Source organism: Sardina pilchardus, chromosome 6, assembly GCF_963854185.1.
Source record: "Sardina pilchardus chromosome 6, fSarPil1.1, whole genome shotgun sequence".
NCBI classification, from domain to species: domain Eukaryota; kingdom Metazoa; phylum Chordata; class Actinopteri; order Clupeiformes; family Clupeidae; genus Sardina; species Sardina pilchardus.
This window is the reverse complement of record NC_084999.1, coordinates 31,502,683-31,523,038: the sequence shown is the minus strand read 5'-3', so window position 1 is coordinate 31,523,038 and position 20,356 is coordinate 31,502,683. Positions and strand designations below refer to the sequence as shown.

General features: G+C 43.9%; 1 protein-coding gene and 1 long non-coding RNA gene across 2 annotated transcripts; both read right to left on the bottom strand.

Annotated features, from left to right (window-relative positions):
- Positions 1 to 1,887: 1,887 nt before the first annotated feature.
- LOC134082175 (uncharacterized) lies at positions 1,888 to 3,297 on the bottom strand. Its single transcript, XR_009939591.1, has 3 exons — positions 3,030 to 3,297; positions 2,504 to 2,660; positions 1,888 to 2,023 (listed from the first exon to the last, which is right to left on the bottom strand). It is a non-coding gene; the product is annotated as an uncharacterized LOC134082175 (long non-coding RNA).
- A 94-nt stretch (positions 3,298 to 3,391) lies between these two features.
- Positions 3,392 to 10,714, bottom strand: LOC134083459 (uncharacterized). The gene is made up of 8 exons (XM_062539784.1): positions 10,044 to 10,714; positions 9,910 to 9,931; positions 9,593 to 9,693; positions 9,254 to 9,439; positions 8,952 to 9,074; positions 8,629 to 8,767; positions 8,395 to 8,487; positions 3,392 to 3,450 (listed from the first exon to the last, which is right to left on the bottom strand). Exons 2-8 carry the CDS (start codon positions 9,926 to 9,928, stop codon positions 3,392 to 3,394), a joined length of 720 nt encoding a protein of 239 aa, XP_062395768.1. The 5' UTR covers positions 9,929 to 9,931; positions 10,044 to 10,714.
- Between the last annotated feature and the right edge of the window lie 9,642 nt (positions 10,715 to 20,356).

Genomic DNA, 20,356 nt, shown 5'->3' with positions numbered 1-20,356 from the left:
TATTGCATCCTGTAGTCATTTTAAAAGCAAGAGGGGGTTATTTTTAGTGTAGTGTAGGTTAAATAGTTTTAGAAATAATGTGTGTTTGATTGTGTAAGTGCTGTGTCATCCAATACCTGTGTGATTCCTCCAGTGCAGGCGATCCACCAAGAACCAGGTGTCCTTAAAGAACTCGGGGTCTCTCCTCATGGCATATGTGTGCAGCTGGCACGCATTGTCATATATTACCACCTCTGGACCTACAACACATTAGAAGGCATAACATGGTTGGTCCTGTTAACGTAAGTCAGCAGAGTGTTAAGAAGTTATATAAACACAGTTTATGTGATTGTTGGTGAGAACAGTATGCCTGAGGTTGTAGATTCCTTACATTTTGCAAACCTGCTCCGCAAGATGGAGAACGGCACGTTCACCGACTCCACCTGCTCCATGACCGAGAAGCCGAGACATACTCCTGTAAAGAAATCACACAGACACAATAGATAGACATTTCACATGTTAAGTTTATGATGTTATGTAATGCAGCATTGCTTTTTACCATGTGTAAAGATGATACTTTCACAAAGCAGGCAGACAGACAGACAATGAGGACAAATGAAACTGAAAATGAAAATGAAAATGAAAAAGAAAAATATATGTACCATGCTTGCAGAACAGCGTAAAAACCCCAGGAATCAGGCTTGGGTGCCTGCTCCCCACCTTCCTGCAGTCAGTCAAGCGGCCCTCCCTCTCACAATCAGCGTCAAAATATCCCCTGTCCCGGACAAGGGGGAGACAGGGGAAGCAGTCGCCATCCCTCTCCATGATGGTCAGGGGAGTGTCCAGGGCTGGCTTCATCAGAGCGCCCCTTGCCTTCTGGTGGAGCGCCCGGAAAATTGGAGCAACATCGGGAAATGCTCCCTCCACCCCAACCAGCTCAAAGAACAAGGGGCACTCCTCAGCCAAGGTCTTTAAGATACCTGGGTGCCCCTCCACTCCCCTGTAGGCCATCCTCTCCAGCTCCTGAGAGAGGCCATCGATTCTTTCGCCTGGGTGGAGAAGAGCACAGGCAGGGGAGTTTTTGGCCACCTCCCCAACAATCTTCCTCCATGGCCCGACACAACTCCTCCCCACCTTCAGGCACGCCTGCAGCAGAGGCAGCAAGAATGGCGCGTGCCGCTCCGCCAGGCCCTCCATCTCAGCTGCCTCTGCTGTTGTGAGGCCGCCCTCCTCAGTAAATTTGGTGAGCAGCTTCCGGAGGGGTGCACTGCTCACCAGCACCCTCTCAGAATGACTAGTGAATAAAGCAAAACAGAAAATGTTACATGGAGAAGATGAACTAAAACCGGCAAACTGCAGTTGAAGATACAGTATGTAACAGTGTACACATGCAACACTGATTAACTGAGAATGAGTAATGACCAAACTGAAAGTATACTCATCTTCCTGAATTTGGCACTCGGGTACCATACAGTTTGTCCCTTTTCAGGGCAAACTTTTGTTGGTACCCCAACGATGTACCATCCATCACCACAGCTCTAAGATGACAAGATTGAATTTTGATGTTGTATATCATATAACCAAAGACCATATAAAGTATAATCACTGTGTGTGTATGGATGTGTGTAAGAGCTGAACATACGTGTAGTTGTCTTTGCAGAGAGGGCATTTGAACCCCTCAGCATCTCCAGCCGTAATCAAGTCCATGAAGGACAGGACGGCATCCCGGAACCTCCGATAGCTGATCAGTAGGTTATTAGGAACCGCCCTGTCCTTCATATTGGTGTTATACACCTCGACGTAGCTATACATCGTTGAGCTGGAGATGAAAGAGAGGTGTACCGTAAGTGCTTTGAACATTGCTGGTCGGCATGTCCAGATACTGATTGTGTATAATGTGATACTAGCCTTGAATTTAAAAAATGGTACATGTAGTCCCTTAGTATCCCATGGTGGACTACATATGTTCCCATGTTCAGGAGGAACTCCTCTCCCCCGTCAAAGGGCCGTTGGACCCCACATAATTCACATGCTTGTTGATGAACTTTGTGAGAGAAATAGAAATTGATATACCATGTGGTTAGAGCTATTTCTTAAAAATAACATAGTATTTTTATACTGTCAGATGTTTCCAATGGATGTTTCAAACCAAACACTTTCAATGGTTGATAACCTAATGAAATATTCAATAAGTAAGATAACAAGTGGTTCCCCCAAATGCAATATAAAAATGCAGCATAAAGAGTCACTTCAAATGACCACTGCCTTGTCAAAATTATTCCACTTTTACTATTATATTTGTTTTCTCCCAGTATTTCCATGTACTTGACTGATCTATTATGCATGTGCAAACAAAACTGCAGTAGTTTGAATCAGTGTGATTTTGTATTGAATTTGGAGAAAACACCTGTTATTTTAATTGTGTTGAGGAACATGCAATGAGAGTAATGGATTTTCAACAAGGGTAATAATTTCAGGAGCAACTGAAAATAAGATAGAAAGGAAATTATGTTGTTATACATACTTATCGCTTTTGCCACCATGGCCTGAGTGTAAATATATATATCTTTCGGGGTGGCAGACATGGCATGGCCACAATCACACCTCCCAACATTTTTATGGAGGAGTATCACATCCTCTGAGTTCCTCTCCAGCAAAGCAAAAGAATTGCTGTAGTGCATCTGTATTAATCACAAATGTATGTTTTAAAATGTATGCTTTTGTTTTTATTGATGCAATCCTGTATGACATAAAAATCCAATAGTAATCTTTTTTAACTCTGTGTTTGCAATGAGTACAGGAGCTGCACATTTGGTGGAGTGATAGATAGATAGATAGTTTATTGATCTCCAAGGGGAAATTTAAGAGTGGGATTAGTTCATACAACTTTTGTCACTCATTTTCCTGTCTCCTTACCTGTTGTGCAGACTTGTATTTTGAAATGCCATTATAACTTGAATTTTAAACATGTATGCAAAACCATCGTTTTTATTATTTATTTTTAATTTAATAGAGGTGACTGTGAAGTATGATGTCACTAATGCAGATACCCTCTTATCACTGGGGATGTCAAATGGGATGGGCTTTGAGGACACAGCCAGCTTCCGGACATCCTGATAAGGCGCTCCTCCGTTCAGAGCTGCTCTCACGGCACTCCCCTCAGCACCTGTTGCTTTCAAACAGTCCTGCAGGACTCGCACATGGCCACATTGAGTGTTGTTTATGCTGCACGTCTGGCACTTCATAGTGCCAGCATGTGCCTTTACTATACCATGTGGTTTGGTCTTAAGCACCACAAAGTGAGAAGGTGCAAAAGGGATCTGCAGAACCATTGACTGAATGGATTGGGAAAATAATAATAATAAAAAAAATGAACTGAAGGTATTTTTCTAGATGGTAATATAAGAGCTATTCATTGTGTGTGCAATTGACTTCCTACCTCGTTGGAAAGAGAACGTGCATAATTATGATCTGTAGACAAGGTAAAATTAATGTATTTGTTACCTTTCAAATGCATTGACAACAAGAAAATACTAATCTTCTAACTACCGTCCTGGTATGGATGTTGTGTATGCATTTAGACCTGACATACCAAGTTACAAGAGTAAAGTATCTATGAGATGTTCAATACTTCAATAATGACTCTTTTAATTTAGCATAATAACTGCTATTGATCAATCAGATCAATTGTTACACAGTATTGTTACACAGTATGTGCGGCTGTCTCATTTGCTAGGAGTGTGCATTCAGTCAGACACTGTAAACACAAAGTTGTACCAAGTTCTGAAGTTTATTTTATGCAAGTTCACTTGAAAACAATTAACAATGTCAACTTCACATGATAAACCTGAACTGGTAGGACAGATTATTGGATGTAATTATGGTATTTAATGTGTTCTGCACAGAACATTGATATAAAAAGTCAATCGGGTTGCTCTTCAAAGAGATTTTAAATGTATGTATATGAATTCTATATATTCATAAACTTTTAAGTTATAAATTGTACTGATCATTATTGCTAGACAAATGCAAGTAGTAGAAAGAAGAGTAAATAACAGGACAGTAGTAAATACAGGATAATGATGACAGCTATTCAGGAATGTTCAGTAACACTTTATTTGAAGGGGTCTTCATAAGGGTGACATGTAACCCTCTTAAGAATGACATGACACATGATACATGACGCATGTCATGCACATTAATGATGTTTATGACTGTTGTCATAATATGTCATTCGGATTTTTAAATCATTTTCACAGGTGTTGGACGTTGGCAGGTTTTTGCCATTCCAAAAACCGAGTGACACATTATGACAATAGCCATAAACATCAATAATGTGTCATCAATGTGCATGACGTGTCATGTCATTCTTATGACGGTTACATGTCACCCTTATGTAGACCCCTTCAAATAAAGTGTTACAGAATGTTCTTCCTCAGTTAATCTTTTCTAGATCAAGATAAGAATCTCTTATTCTCAGAATAAGTTTAAGATTCATATTGATGCAACTTAAAATACATCAATAGAGGGTTCACCTGACTTAATCTTAACGACCACTAGACACAAAAATAGGAACATTCAATTTTGCTATGTGAAACACACACACACATATCCGTAGAAGACAAAAAGGTTTGAGGTTATGGAGTGGCCAGCTTAATCTTCTAACCTCCACTCCCTAGGCTATCGCCATACTCTGGGGAGTCTGCGCTGTATTTATACTGTATTTGTACTGCACAAGAGGCGTTTTCAGGGGGCATAGTTCAAATGACTGTGCGCCTTTGGATAGTCCTTCAGTAATCAAACCAACATGAATAGGAAGCAGGAGACATAAATGTGCAGGTTTCTTAACTAGGACTTAACACAATAAGAACGAGCTGTCCAGAATTGCAAAAATGGCAGGGAAAATCATAGGGCGACCTCAAAAAAACACTAGATAATCTATACAGCACTGCAGTACACAGTAAAACCATGGACATACTAGATGATGACACCCACCCGCTCCACTCTGAATTTGAGCTGCTTCCCCTAGGGCGGAAGTACACATGGCAAGGAAAAATATAAGTAAGTAGTAAGTAAGTAGACAAATAAAAGTTTTTATATGCATCATTTTTGAGTGCCTCGGACCTCTCTTTTTCTAAATCTGGAATCCCTGCACCGAAGAGCACCAAAAAAGGATTTACACCTTGCAGCACTCCAAACAGAGCTGCTTTTCTGACTATACAAAAACTCCTTTATTCCAAATGCAATTTCCATGGTTAATAAACAATGGAAAAGCTAGACAGAAGGGAGGTGTTTTCTGCCTTGCATCTGATGTGTATGCACATGTGTGTGGGCTGAGGGAGGGGGTACATGTGATGTGGATATATGTTTCTGTGTATTGGAATGAATGTGTGTACTCTATGTTTCCTATGTGTTTTATACGCTTACCAGTGAGACCAAAGACATGCAGGCATGATAATAAAGTATATTCTATTCTCTCTCCTCTTCCAACCTGAGCTACAGGGCAAAATCCAATCGCCGGGTTTACACTAAAAATGCAGTGAATAAAGCAAAACCCCAAGATCCACAGGATAGTCATATGAATATGGTTCAGGGATGAATGAATATGGGCAGTCCCACCACCACCACCACCACCACCAGTCCCACCACCACCACCACCACCACCATTCTCACACACACACACACACACACACACACACACACACACACAGGGGACAGTAAAAATAGTGAGACGGTTAAGTCCTGAAATCTTGTTAACATTAGGACAGTAAAAAGAGAAATGGAACCAAGAAGTTGAGCAATGATCATATCTTGTTTAGTCCAAACCTTACAGGAAGAAAATACCATACCACCACCAGTCCCACCACCACCACCACCACCACCAGTCCCACCACCACCACCACCACCACCATTCTCACACACACACACACACACACACACACACACACACATACACATACACACACACACACACACACACACACACACACACACACACACACACACACACACACACACACACACACACACACACACACACACACACACACACACACACACACACACACACACACACACACACACACGTCGTTTGAGAACTTGGAAACAGCCTGGAAAACAATCTTGACAAAGGGGACAGTAAAAATAGCGAGACGGTTAAATCTTGTTAACATTAGGACAGTAAAAAGAGAAATGGAACCAAGATGTCTTGTTTCGTTCCAACCCTACAGGATGGATGACAGAGAAATTATATTGAAGCAAAAGAAATTGATGAATAAAGATACATACACACAGACAAACAGTCAAACAGTCACAGACAAACAGTCACAAAGCCACTCTCTCATACACCCCAAACAGTCGTTTGAGAACTTGGAAACAGCCTGGAAAACAAGTTGGACGAAGGGGACAGTAAAAATAGTGAGACGGTTAAGTCCTGAAATCTTGTTAACATTAGGACAGTAAAAAGAGAAATGGAACCAAGAAGTTGAGCAATGATCATATCTTGTTTAGTCCAAACCTTACAGGAAGAAAATACCATACCACCACCAGTCCCACCACCACCACCACCACCACCAGTCCCACCACCACCACCACCACCACCACCACCACCACCACCACCACCACCACCAACACCAACACCACCACCAACACCAACACCACCACCACCACCAACACCAACACCAACACCAACAACACATTGAACTTGAGACAGGATGGCATACATCATATGAAAGGTGATATAGAGAATGGAAGGACACAGACACAAACATAGACATTCATACTCACAATCCTCTCAGACTGGGAAACACCCTGGTAATGACAACTTTAACAGGCAGTCACAAAACTACACACACATGCAGTTCATATAGAAATGACTCCGTATATATCCACACTAACATATAAATACAGAAGGACAAGCACATGAATATATGATAAGAAATGACAAACAGTTTAAGTATAGGATACAGGATTACACCTAAAAAAAAGGGGGATGGGGCAGTCAACATGATGTAAAATACAATGAGGAAGAAGTTATTACAAGGAAGGAAGAACAAAGTTGTATTACAAGGAAGGAAGAACACAAATAGAAGTGGAATTTATTGGAATATAATTGGTTGAAGGAATTAAAATGACTTAGAATTATTTAAAAAATATATGCATTTAGTTTAAATGTATACGAATTGTATCATGCATTTCAATTAAGCTATTTGCTTTGTTATTTTATTTAACTGTGCAATTAACAAAAAATAATTATTTGATTACATGCATCACTTAGAGTCAATATTATTTTAAGAGCACACTTGTGTTAACCAGTGTGGAATAGGCCAGGCAAACATGGCTGTGCCTGTTATCAGTAATGGAGTATTGATTTTATTTATTTATTAATTTAAATTGTGTCCACATCTAAGCACCAGCAAAGCACTCAAGAACTTTAAAGCAACACTAAAGCACTTTTCCTCTGTCGTACGCATGCTATTTGTTTATACAGCAAATAACGATGTCCACAGACAGGGTAGACTATGCTGCACGATTTCATGATAGTATGATGTATTGCAACATCAAAGCAAGTCAAATTTGTAGTCTCATTTAATCGAACTACAGGTACGCTACCCGATCTGGTAAAGTTACATAGTGCGGTTATAGACAGAGGGCCATGAAGTGAATGCAGAAGTGCCGTTCAGCCTGTTACAAGTTGATGAACCGCTGAAATGATTTTGGAAACATTATTTTAAGGTACGAAACACTTTTTAGTGTTGCTTTAAGCCTTGGATAGATTTGACTAAATTCATCAGTCATTTATCAATCAGTTATACTGTATATCAATACTTCTGAAGTAAGGCATTGAAAGCAATAGTGTATCACTCGGTCCACTGTCTCTGAGTCATTACAATACAGATTCAGTGCCGAGGAGCAGTAATTGGAGTTGAATGAGTTATATTGAATGAGTTATATTAGAACTGGTATTGCAGACACACCATTGAAAAGCTCTCTATTTTTTTTTCAGACATAGTAAGTGATGCTATTAGAAGGGTATATAAAATGACACACATTCAATTGAATAAATAAAACATTGAAATAAACAAAGGAGCTAAGTATATGATTTCTTATCCAAAGATAATCAATCTTTTCTAAATTGTGTCATAGTAGAGATGTGTAACCTACAGTACATTTGACTAAAATCATTTGACTCACTAGAGATTGCCCTAAAAGTAACTAAGAAGGTACAAAATCTTATGCTTGGAGTGTTCAATATAATTACTAATCATGCACAAAGCTCCTTTGACATTCTATTTTGATTCAGTTTCATTTTTTTGGTTTCATATGAAAACAATTTTATAGCATTTTATAGCGTTTTCATATGAAAATCAGGCTAACACAGTAAAAAATAACAATTAAAAAAAAACAGTACATTACCATCTTCCTGATTCGCAGGCACCTCAGGCACCTCAGGCACATTTAAGTTGTGCAGCACTTGTGTCAGGGCCTTCACATGGATGCAGCTGGTTTCTAAATGATACAAAGACACATTTCAACAACTGCACCACAGTGGTGCCATGTCATTCATTAAAAATCATATTATGAATCATAATTAATCCATCTAATCACTAGAAATTACACTTAAATATCAAACAGGGCATAAATTAATACCGCCAAAGGACTGCTCAAGGTTGCTGGAAAGAGCTTCCACAAGCCTCCCATGGTGATGGTCGCAGGAGCATTTGTAAACGTAGGACCAGCACTGTTGAAAAACAACAGGCCTCCTTTCCACAACCACCAGTTTGTCGTTCTGGTTATGAAAAGTATTGAGCAATTAATTATTGCATTTTACACATTTTCACATGAAAACTAATTATGTTCAAGAGCAGTAAAATGTTAGAAGATAGCTATGCAAATGAGCACATACAATATTATTAACTAGGCTAAACAATGATATCAATGTGGTCATGAAAAAAATATAAATAACTATTTACATCCAAACACTTTGTCACCATGTTGTAGTGGTTGAGGACAAACATGGTCCCACCACCAACCACCAAGACACGTTCACTCTCCAGCAACAGACACTGATATGTGTCTGTGTCTGTGAATGGTACCTGTAAAACCATATACAGGAGTTGCATGTAGTTAACGTATCTTATAAAGTAATTCTCATTATAGCAAAAGTGTATACAACATCCAGTGTTTCCCCCTGGTGGGACAGGGTGAGGTGTGGGGGTGTGTGTATTTGGATTAAAGCTTGTTGATGCAAATTGAAATGTACTGTTTTCTTTACCACATTTTCCTCCACAGGGATGTCCTCCTGCTCATCCCTCGCAGGGATGTCCTCCTGCTCATCCCCCTCGGGATTCCCTCCTGACACCCCCTCTGTTGGATCACTTTCTTGTAGCTGCTGAGCCAAGGTGTGGCTAAGGTGAGGCCGTGGTGCGCCCCCTCCCTGTTCTGACCTCTTTTTGTGATCCTTATCATAAACAAGATCATTAAAATTATAACAAAATTGTACATTCTGAACAATAGACCATCATATCACCATAACTTACAAGTGATGTACCGATCCATTATGTTAACCAATATTGTAACAAATATTTCTGTAAATAGAATATAAAGCACTTACCGATTGCTTGCGCTTTAATTTAGGGAAGGCGTTAAGGTCATAGTGGGTACTTCCAGGGGCCTGGCTGTATGCCACCCAGGCGCGCCGTTTTGGAGGACACCCTGTAATGAAATCGAATGGCAAAGACACATAAAGTCACATCTACACAGCAAGCTGCAGTGCAAATAGACATCCTTTGGTTTTGAAATTAAATTAAATGATCCCACTGTATTGCAGACACAGACAGGTGACCATACCAAGCATCTTACTCAGAAAACAAGCAGCAACAACAACAACAACAACAACATGACAATGTGAATTACTGATTTATGAATTACCTTCTGTATTCTCAGCCATACTCTTGGGTAGAAACACACAAATACAGTACATTAGTTGTGAGTACATGAATTACAAATATGTGTCATAATAACTTGATAGCATGTTTTATATATTTCAATTTCAGTAAACCTACCTGACAACTGAGAGTGAGTGTGAGAAAGAGAGAGATAGAGAGAGGGGGAGAGAGAGAGAGAGACAGACAGACAGACAGACAGACAGAGACAAAGAGAGTAGCTCTTAAAAGAGCTGTTTCTTGTGTGTGTCAAGTGTGTGGATTAGATGGAGTGTACAAGGTGTGGTGGTAGGGATGGTAGGGATGGTAGTGATGGGCAGCTGATAAGGCAGATCTGAAGGGGGAAGCAAAATTAACATTCAAACCCAACGAATCAATATAAAAATGTTAACCAGACCTGCGTTTTAACTCAAAAACCGACAAACTGATGTCGATTCCCCCCGGCTCCCGGACTAGTACGCATGCTTCATTACATGCTGCTCTGCAGAGGAACGTTAAACAAGACCTCGTTGCTGTCAAACTATTCTTTTTATGACTGACATAAACATGCAACCTGCGTTCATGCAACATGCAATGCGTGTACACAACGAAAAACGTTACTAGCACGAGTACTCGACGGTCAATGTTGTATTTTCTCTATATAATACAGTTTATAAATTACGATGATAGCAAGCTGCAACTTACCTCTGCGATTGAAAAGCGCGGTATAAATCACGTAGCTAGCTGAGAGGCACTTGCCTGCGATTCTTCGACCAATCATTTTGCACTCCACATTTACGTAGACGCGCAAAATCCACGTTACTTCCGCGTTTTGGCTGTGGTTGATGCCCAACCACCAGGACTGCGTGATACCTCGAGGTGAACTTTCTCTCTCTGCCATTGGGACTCGGACGTGACGTGAACTCTTTATTGGACTTTGATGTATGGCGTGGATTGGTGCTGGACTGTGAAAATATTGTCAGGCAATTTCTCTAGTTTTTATACATATTTATTGAACTGCATATTTTATTGAAAATATTTAGTAATAAAGACTATTATAAATATTTCTGACTCCGGAGTTCTCATTGTGATGGTGTAAAAGGGAAATACAATTACATTGTCAACAGACGGCTGTTTTCAGTCGGGTTACATTATTGGCGTAGTCGGGCAGGTTTCCCTTTTCACACCTCACAGTGAAGAATGACGGACGAAGCACAGGGCAGCGGAGTAAGGCCAGAGGGTTCACCTGTAATAAATGCCATGATGATTCCTTGGTTCATGGGGGCTCCATGGATCCCAAAATTTAGTGGTGATCCTAATAAAATGAGATTTGGGGAGTGGAAAGGGCAGGTACAGGCGATGCTGAGGGCACAGGGGTTAAATGAGGAACAAAAGGTGGATTTTCTTCTGGGGGCATTGGAGGGTGAAGCCAAGAGAGAGGCGCAGCTGTTAGACCGAAGACTTCATACATCCAGTGCATCTATACTACAAGAATTAACTAAATTGTATGGAAAAGCAACTTCCATTGCACAGTTGAGGGCGTTGTTCTTTAAGTGCTACCAACAGGAGGATGAAACCGTAGCAGCCTTCATTCTTCGACTCCGAGAGCTCTTCCTAAGATGGCGAGAACAGGAACCAGACGGCTCTGCCCAGGATGAGACGACTGCACGGGATCAGCTTGTCCTCGGCTTGAGGCCTGGTGTGGTGCAGCAGGAGCTTCATCGTCAGGTGCGGAGGAATGCAGCGCTCTCCTTCAGTGAGGTATGTGGGGAGGCTAGAGCTCTAGAAGCTGAGTTAAAGATGGAGGTTGCTAGTACATCACGCATCTCTGCACCACAGCCACAACCAGCCAGAACAACACCTAGCATGGAGGAGTGGAAAGAGACTGTTAGGGCTGAGCTTAAAAAGGAGATGCAAGACCAGTTAACTGTATTAAAGGATACCTTGATAGAAGAGATTAAAAAGCAACACTCCCCACACAATGCTCCTTTTCCAAACAGAGTGCAGACCCCACCCCCCCAAGAAAGAGTACACAGAGGCCGATATACACCCTCTCAAAGACCTCGGGCATTTGAATGGGACTCGCGAGGCCAACCCATTTGCAGAGGCTGTGGGATGGCAGGCCATATCCAACGCCAGTGCCCTGCAGAAAGGGGGCAGTTAAACTAATATCCCCAGCCACTGAGAGCCGAGTGGTTGGGGAGGGGGAACAGAGAGATGGGTTAGAAAGGCCAGCAATGGTTGGGGAATGTCCAGGGGTGGATATCACAGTGGCAGGGGTGAAGGTGCCCTGTTTATTAGATACAGGCTCACAAGTTACCTTGTTCAGTGAAAAATTCTTTCAGAGATGGCTGGCTGGAGAAACTAAACGGAATCCACAAGACTTAGAATGGCTCACCTTGAAGGCTGCCAATGGACTACAGATTCCTTACACTGGCTACGCAGTCCTGGACTTCTCGGTGGGAGGGGTGAAAGTACCAAGTAAGGGGGTTATCATTGTTAGGGATGAGTGTCTGGGGGCAGAAAGGGGTATCCTGGGGATGAATGTGATCTCACATTGTTGGAGGGAGCTGTTTCAGGGGGTTCATCCAGGGATGACTGCATTCAGTGCTACCATGACCTCTAGGGCCAAAGGAGAGTGGGAGCGGGCATTTGCTGTTTGCCAGAAGGTGTCTGTGGCTGTACCCTCTGAGGAAGAGGTGGGAGTAGCCCGGCTCACACGACAAGACCCAGTTTATGTACCCCCTAACAGCGAGATGGTGTTGTGGACGCAGCTGTACGGAGCACCAAACAGCCAGGACTTTTGTGCCCTGGTGGAAGGCCCGGAGGAAGACAAGGAATGGCAGGTGGCACGGTCTATTGCCTGGGTAGTGAAGGGACGTCTGCCTATAAGGGTACGTAACTTGAACCCATACCCTGTCCAAATGCCTCAACGCTGCCCTCTGGCAAATGTCTTCCAGGTGGATCCAATGCAAGTCCAGGGTGGAAGAGACCTGGTGTTGAAGGTCGTGGACTCTGGTGTCGTAGAGATAGACGTGCAGGCGATCCAGACCACCATGCAAGATGACCACCCCGTCCACCTGTTGAAGGGAGATGGGCTTTCTGCAGAGCAACAGCATAAGATGGATTCCCTGCTGAACCGATGGAAGATGGTTTTTGCAGCTGGGGAAGAAGATTTTGGTAGGACCACCGCCGTCCTTCATTCCATTCCCACTGGAACTGCACCACCAAGTAGACAGCGTTACAGGCCCATCCCTCCCAGTCTGTACTCCGAGTTAAAGGGGCTCCTTCGGAACATGTTGGAACAAGAAGTGATCAAAGAAAGTTCTAGCCCATGGGCAGCACCCATTGTTCTCGTGAAAAAGAAGAATGGGTCTTGGCGTTTTTGTGTAGACTATAGAAAGCTGAACACCCTGACCCACAAAGACGCCTACCCGCTGCCCCGGATAGAAGAGTCCCTCACCAGCCTTACCAAAGCCTCTTGGTATTCAACTCTAGATCTTGCCAGTGGCTATTGGCAGGTGGAGATGGACCCTAAAGATCGCGAGAAGACTGCGTTCACCACCCCTTTAGGCCTTTATGAGTTCCATCGTATGCCTTTTGGCCTTTGCAATGCGCCGGCGACTTTTCAACGCCTAATGCAGCGGTGTTTAGGGGGACAGGTGAACGAGTCCCTCCTGATTTACCTGGACGATGTTATCGTTTATTCTCCGGATTTCGACACACACCTCCAGCATCTGGAGCAGGTCTTCCAAAAGTTGGCAACACATGGCTTAAAACTACAGCCTCCCAAGTGTAAGCTCTTTCAGAAAGAAGTCACTTACCTTGGCCATGTGATTTCCAACAAGGGAATATCCACGGATCCCGGGAAGACTGCGGTAGTACAGGAGTGGGCAGTTCCTTCGACCATCAAGCAGGTACGATCCTTCCTGGGATTCGTTGGATACTACCGCAGGTTCATAAAGGGATTCTCCAAGGTAGCAGCACCTCTCCATGCACTCCTGGTAGGAACAAAAAAGGGGACAAGTTGCATCCAATGGACCACAGATTGTCAAGTAGCGTTCGAGACGTTGAAGTCAGCCCTGGTGAGTGCACCCATCTTGGCTTTTGCCGATTTTTCCAAACCTTTCCATCTTTACACTGATGCCAGCCTTGGTGGGTTGGGCGCGGTTTTGGCACAAGTACAGGATGGTCAAGAAAGGGTCATAGCCTATGCCAGCAGAAGTCTAAGCCCAACTGAAAGGAACGATCAAAATTATAGCTCTTTCAAATTAGAGTTTCTAGCCCTCAAGTGGGCAGTTACTGAAAAATTTCGGGATTATTTGTGGGGTCATAAGTTCTTGGCTTTCACAGATAATAACCCCCTTGTCCATCTGGAGACTGCCCATTTGGGGGCCACAGAGCAGCGGTGGGCAGCTCAATTAGCAAATTTTGAGTTTGAGCTGAAATACCGCCCAGGCCGCTCGAACCGTAATGCTGATGTCTTGTCCCGTTTGCCACAGGAAATGGGAGAAGGGCCACAGATCCGGGTGGAAACGGCAGCAATCGACGGCACAGTCACCATGGGGACTCTGAACTCCTGGAAAGACTGGCAGGAGAGAGACCGAATACTGGACACATTGAAGGGATGGGTAATTAGGGACTACTTCCCAAGGGCTGAAGAAAGACAAAAGGAATCTCCGGCAGTACGACGCTATCTACGGGAGTGGAAACGGCTCGACTTGCAGGACGGAGTGCTAGTACGGAAGGCCCAGGAACGGCACACTGGATCGAATCTTGCCCAGATTCTTGTCCCGGAGAATAAAACCTGGGAACTCTGGGATCGTTACCACCAGGCTTCGGGTCACATGGGCATGGCCAAGGTCGAAGGGCTACTACGGAAGACATTCTACTGGCCAGGTATGGGAACGGATCTCCAGAAATGGACTTCTTCATGTTCCAACTGCATCCAACAGAAAAGGGGCCCAGAGGTAAGGGCACCTCTAGTGCCTATTTTAACATCATACCCCTTGGAAACTGTCGCAATAGACTATTTGTCCTTAGGCCGACCAGCTGATGCTTACCCTTACCTGCTGGTGATGACAGATCTTTTCTCCAAGTTTGGATGGGCTGTCCCTACAAAAGACCAGACGGCAGCCACTACGGCTCGGGTCCTCTGGCGTCACCTCATTCAGCCATGGGGGTGTCCTGAACGGATATTATCCGATCAAGGGGCGTCCTTTGAGTCAGCCTTAGTAGCCCAGCTGTGTCGCCTCTATGGCTGTTCCAAGATCCGAACAACCCCGTACAGGCCCCAAGGGAATGGGGCCTGTGAGAGATTTAACAAGACTCTTTTATCTCTATTAGGAGGTCTGAATTCGGATGACCAGGCACATTGGCCAGACCATCTGCCCACCCTCCTACAGATGTATAACAACACCACTCACGAGACGACTGGGTTAACACCTCATTTTGTGATGTTTGGCCGACATGCTCGCCTACCTGTGGATACCATGGCAGGAGCCCCGACGACAACCCAGCGACATGACCTGGATGGCTGGGTACATCAGCATCACCAGACCCTACAGCGGGTCTACAAGCAAGTAGCATCCCAAACGAGAGACGCCAGAACGCGGGACAAGGCCCGTTACGACCGGAAGGCAAAGTCCATACCCTTGTTGCCAGGGGAGCGGGTACTCCTACGCAACTTCCGCCGCAGAGAACAAGGCAAGTTGGCACCCCACTGGCAGTCTCAGCCCTATGTAGTTCTTGGACAAACCCGCCCTGACCTGCCAGTTTTCCAAATCAGACCAGAGGGAAAGGAGACTCCTATCCGGACAATCCATCGCAACCATCTACGACCTTGTCCCTTTGACCCCCAAGAGGTACTGCACCCTGCCCCAAGGGCTGAGGAACCAAGCCCCTCTGCCCCAAGTGTCTTGGGTCCCAGGCCTTTATTGTTGCCTCTAACTGTTGTGCCTACAGCATCTGCCTCTCCTACAGGTCAAGCGGGTGTAGTGCCAGTAGCCCCACCAGTAGCCCCGCCAGTAGGACAGCCAGAACAGGTACCGTCAGCTCGGCAGTCTCAGAGATCGAATATGGGTAGGCCACCGGACAGATATGGGTATTAGAATGCTGTCGGGACGACTATGGTCAAAGGGGGGGGGGAGTGTCACAAGCTGTAGTAGGACATTGATGATATGATCTCACGTGTGCAATGTTGTTGTGTAATCAATGTGCTCCTGGGTGGATTTGGTAGTGCGGTTTTTACTATTAAGCTTTCACTTGCTGTGTATATGAAGTGTGTAAACAATGTATATCTGTTATTGTGGTGTTCTCACGATTGTGTGCTGTGGTTACCTGGTCACGGACGTATCATCTAAGGCACCTGCTGCTAATTGTCTCATTTCCGAACCCAATGACATTTGCGATCCTATTCGTCCATCAAGGATCAGTCTCCCAATAAATAGGACTCTCATATGCTTGTCGGGGTGGACCCTGGCAGAACTGAAGGCTACAGCGGCGTAGATCTCCCGACGACAGCTGTCCCCGTCTCCGGCTCGGACTGAAGGAATCGCCGTCGGCACTGGATGTTACAACGCTCGCCATTCATCTTAACGAAGGAAAGTGCTTTTGCTTGCTTTGCCTAGCTTGCTGTGTTTATAGCCTCGCCGTTATCTTAGCGTGTGATCGGCTGGCCTGAGGTCGTGTTTGTGTATTCCCAGATCATCCCCTTCCGAGAAGAGCGACCCAACATCGATGACCGGATGCATTGTTTGTGAGCTGCGCCTAGACCTCCACGTAAAGGAAAGTAACTTAGCTTATCCATACTGTTGCTGTTTGAAATTAGCCGGCACTGGGCAGGCTGCGTTCTGAATGTGTGTTTACCCTATCAGCTGTTCGACTGGGCTTCCTCGACCGCGGAGCTCCCGGAAGCGACCGGTGTTTGACGAACTGTCTCCCCCTGCTGGCGTGGGGGTGAATCGCTCATATTGACTGAATTGGAAGTGAACTTTCTCTCTCTGCCATTGGGACTCGGACGTGACGTGAACTCTTTATTGGACTTTGATGTATGGCGTGGATTGGTGCTGGACTGTGAAAATATTGTCAGGCAATTTCTCTAGTTTTTATACATATTTATTGAACTGCATATTTTATTGAAAATATTTAGTAATAAAGACTATTATAAATATTTCTGACTCCGGAGTTCTCATTGTGATGGTGTAAAAGGGAAAAAAAATTACATTGTCAACAGACGGCTGTTTTCAGTCGGGTTACAAAAGCACAATAAGTGCATCAATGAGTGTAATAAGTGCACCAATGAGTGCAATTGTCTGTAGTACTGTAGTGCTATGAGAGGAGGTGTTCTCTGAAGAGCTGGGTTTTCAGAAATTTTTTGAAGATGGTGAGGGATGTCCCTACTCTAGTAGGAACTGGTAGTGCGTTCCACCAACGAAGAATGACAGATGAGAAAAGTTTGGATCGGCCTGAGCGTGCTGGTGGCAGAGCTAGACGTCGTTCCGCTGAGGAACGCAGTGGTCGTGTGTTAGCGAATGCCTGTATGTGGGCATTCAAATAGATAGCAGAGCCGGAGAGTACTTTGTAGGCAAGCGTTAGAGTCTTGAATTTGATGCGAGCGGCCAACGGTAGCCAGTGTAGCTGGATGAGCAATGGGGTGACAGGCTTCCTTCTGGGTTGGTTGTTGACCAGGCGTGCTTCTGCATTCTGGATCATTTGAAGGGGTTTCACAGCGCAGGCTGGGAGACCTGTTAGGAGGGCATTACAGTAGTCATGTCGAGAGATGACTATTGCCTGTCAAAGTCACAGGTGTAGAGAGAGTAGAGTAGAGTAGTGTAGAGTAGTGGGCTCAAGACACAGCCCTGTGGAGCTCCTGTATTCAGAATGACGCAATTAGAGATGAGCTGGCCCATTCTCATTACCTGGCGTCTGCCAGAAGAGCTCAAAACCCGGTCAAAGCAGGAGGTAATAAGTCAAAGGTGAGCTTAGAATCCAGCATGTGAGGAACAATGGTGTTGAAAGCTGAGCTACTGTATAATCAATAAATCCCTTCTCCATATTATAAATCAGTGTAGTGTCAGCTTCAGAATAAATTTGAAGCCATTTGTTTAAGGTAAGAAACTGCATAGTGTGTGTGTATGACATCCCTCTACCTAATATCACAATTGCCAGTTGGAAACTGAAGTGGTGAAAGGAATGTGCTTTTAACAGGTGATGGTGTAGCTGATCGCAGCAGCTGTCGTTGCTGTTATGGTAAACAATTAAGCGTCCATCTGATGCGTTTGCTTTATGACCCTCTGGCCAAAGAGCAAGCAATCCGCCTGTCCACTGGCGAGATTCACATGTGCTTCCTGCCTCAACAACCGTCCATCCTCGTTCCTATTTAGAGAATTTGGCCGGCGCTTCGGCCCTCCTGTTTTGAAGCTCCTGTGACTGAGACTAGCGCCCACCCAGTAGACGGCGAGTGATTCCCTCGACTCTATTAATGGCAGCAGGGAGCCTCTAGCTCTATTGGATTAGCCCTGTGAGCCAATAATGCTGCCCCCAGCAGAGCACAAGCCTCTGCTCTCAGCCTCTTTCCACTTGCACTGTCTGCCAGGCCTTCTTTCACTGATGTAGCCACACAGGCTTATTCAAGTGAGGAGGTTTCCAAAACATCACATGTATCTAGAAATATCTATCCCTTCAATCTATTTATCCCGCGCTAGAAGTAGCCCAGGGACTGATATGTGGGTAAAATACATTTTATAGTGTAAGTTCCTAGTCTGGTTATCACCATCCTTAGCTCAATATTTTAAGTTTGAACGTTAGTCTGGAGTCTGTGCTTTATTCCTACTGCACAAGAGGCGTGATCAATGGGCATAGTTAGAATGACTCTGTACGCTTTTGGATAGAGCTGCAACCAAACTGACCAACGATCCGGGTGCGCCTTTTGGATAAGCTAGATTGGAATTGGACAGGAAGCATAGATAGATGTGCAGGTTTCCTGAGCTGCAGGGCAAAATCCAAATGACCAGCAGATCAGGCAGGGTTTCCCCAGCCTAGCAGGTTCCCAAACATTGAGTGAAGATCATCATTGAAGTTTTCTTTTAGTCTATCATGTTAATCATTGTCTGGGAAACTGGTATGTCGCATCACTTTGGAGAAAAGGGTCAGCCAATTTAATCAAGATTAAGATATGATAAACTGTGCATAAGGTTTTGTATGACAACTATTCTTAATATTATAAGCAGAAACATTCTTTTTTGTGTGTTTCCATATCCTGGCCATTCACCTGATCTCACCTTTGATCAAACACCCTGTCTATTTTTACATTTCACACCGTAGCCAAGTCTCTGCACACCTATGTGTGAGATCAGTGACCTCAACAATAGTATTAGCCTCTTGGATTACACTTGGGAACACCCCCTTATGCAAGTGAGGAGTAGCTTCCAGCTCTATCCTTAGACTGTCTTGTGATGTTTTGATTCCTACAACATCAGACTGAGAGATGTGGCACTTCATCCATATTAACCCTTGTAAGGTGTTATTTTGTTACTCATGTTCCCGGGTCTGGTGAACCCAACCACCCCATAGGCTTTTAATTCAATACAACAATTTATGTAGAAATACTTTCATTATCAATTATCAATGATATAGACATGATTCATATTTGCCATTTACCCCTGTGAGATCACATTTATGATCACATGAATAATTTGTGAGAAAATTAGGAAATTCAAAGACATGGGTGGGGACATAAGATGTTTGACCATTATTAATGCTTATTTCTTAGAACTTAATCAGGTGCAAGTGCTTGAAATGTAAGTACTTTATGTTAGGTGCAGAAAGACAACATTCCCACAAACAGACAACCACACTCAGACACACACACACACACACACACACACACACACACACACACACACACACACACACACACACACACACACACACTGGCAGGCTGCAGGTTCAGTTATTGGAGGAAGACACAGTTACATAGCACTTAAAATGATTACACTCATGGTAGACCCAAACATCATGCAATGTGTAGGGGGAGGGGGTGAGCCAAGGCCAATCATTTTGAGCATGAAGAAATAATACAGTTTTTCTCAATTGTTTACACACAATTTCTGGTACTTGAGACACAATTCCAGTAATATGTAGCTCATGCACCAACCTCCTGAACCGATTCTGCTGAACTATAAGCACAATTTCGGCTTTACACTCAAATTGCAGTTCTATAACACACTGTTTTCAAAACACTACACACAATTCTGTGCATTAGACACAATTTCCATGAAGAAAATCTCTTGTTTTCACAAAGAACACACTGCCATTCAAATTCTAAAACTAACTGCCCTACCATGCACACTGACTCATCAGATGGGCAAACTCCTGTCACACAGTCTTACAATTAGCAATCAGAACTTTAGTATTACAGTAGTAATACAGGCAGAGGCAGAGCCAGAGGAGTG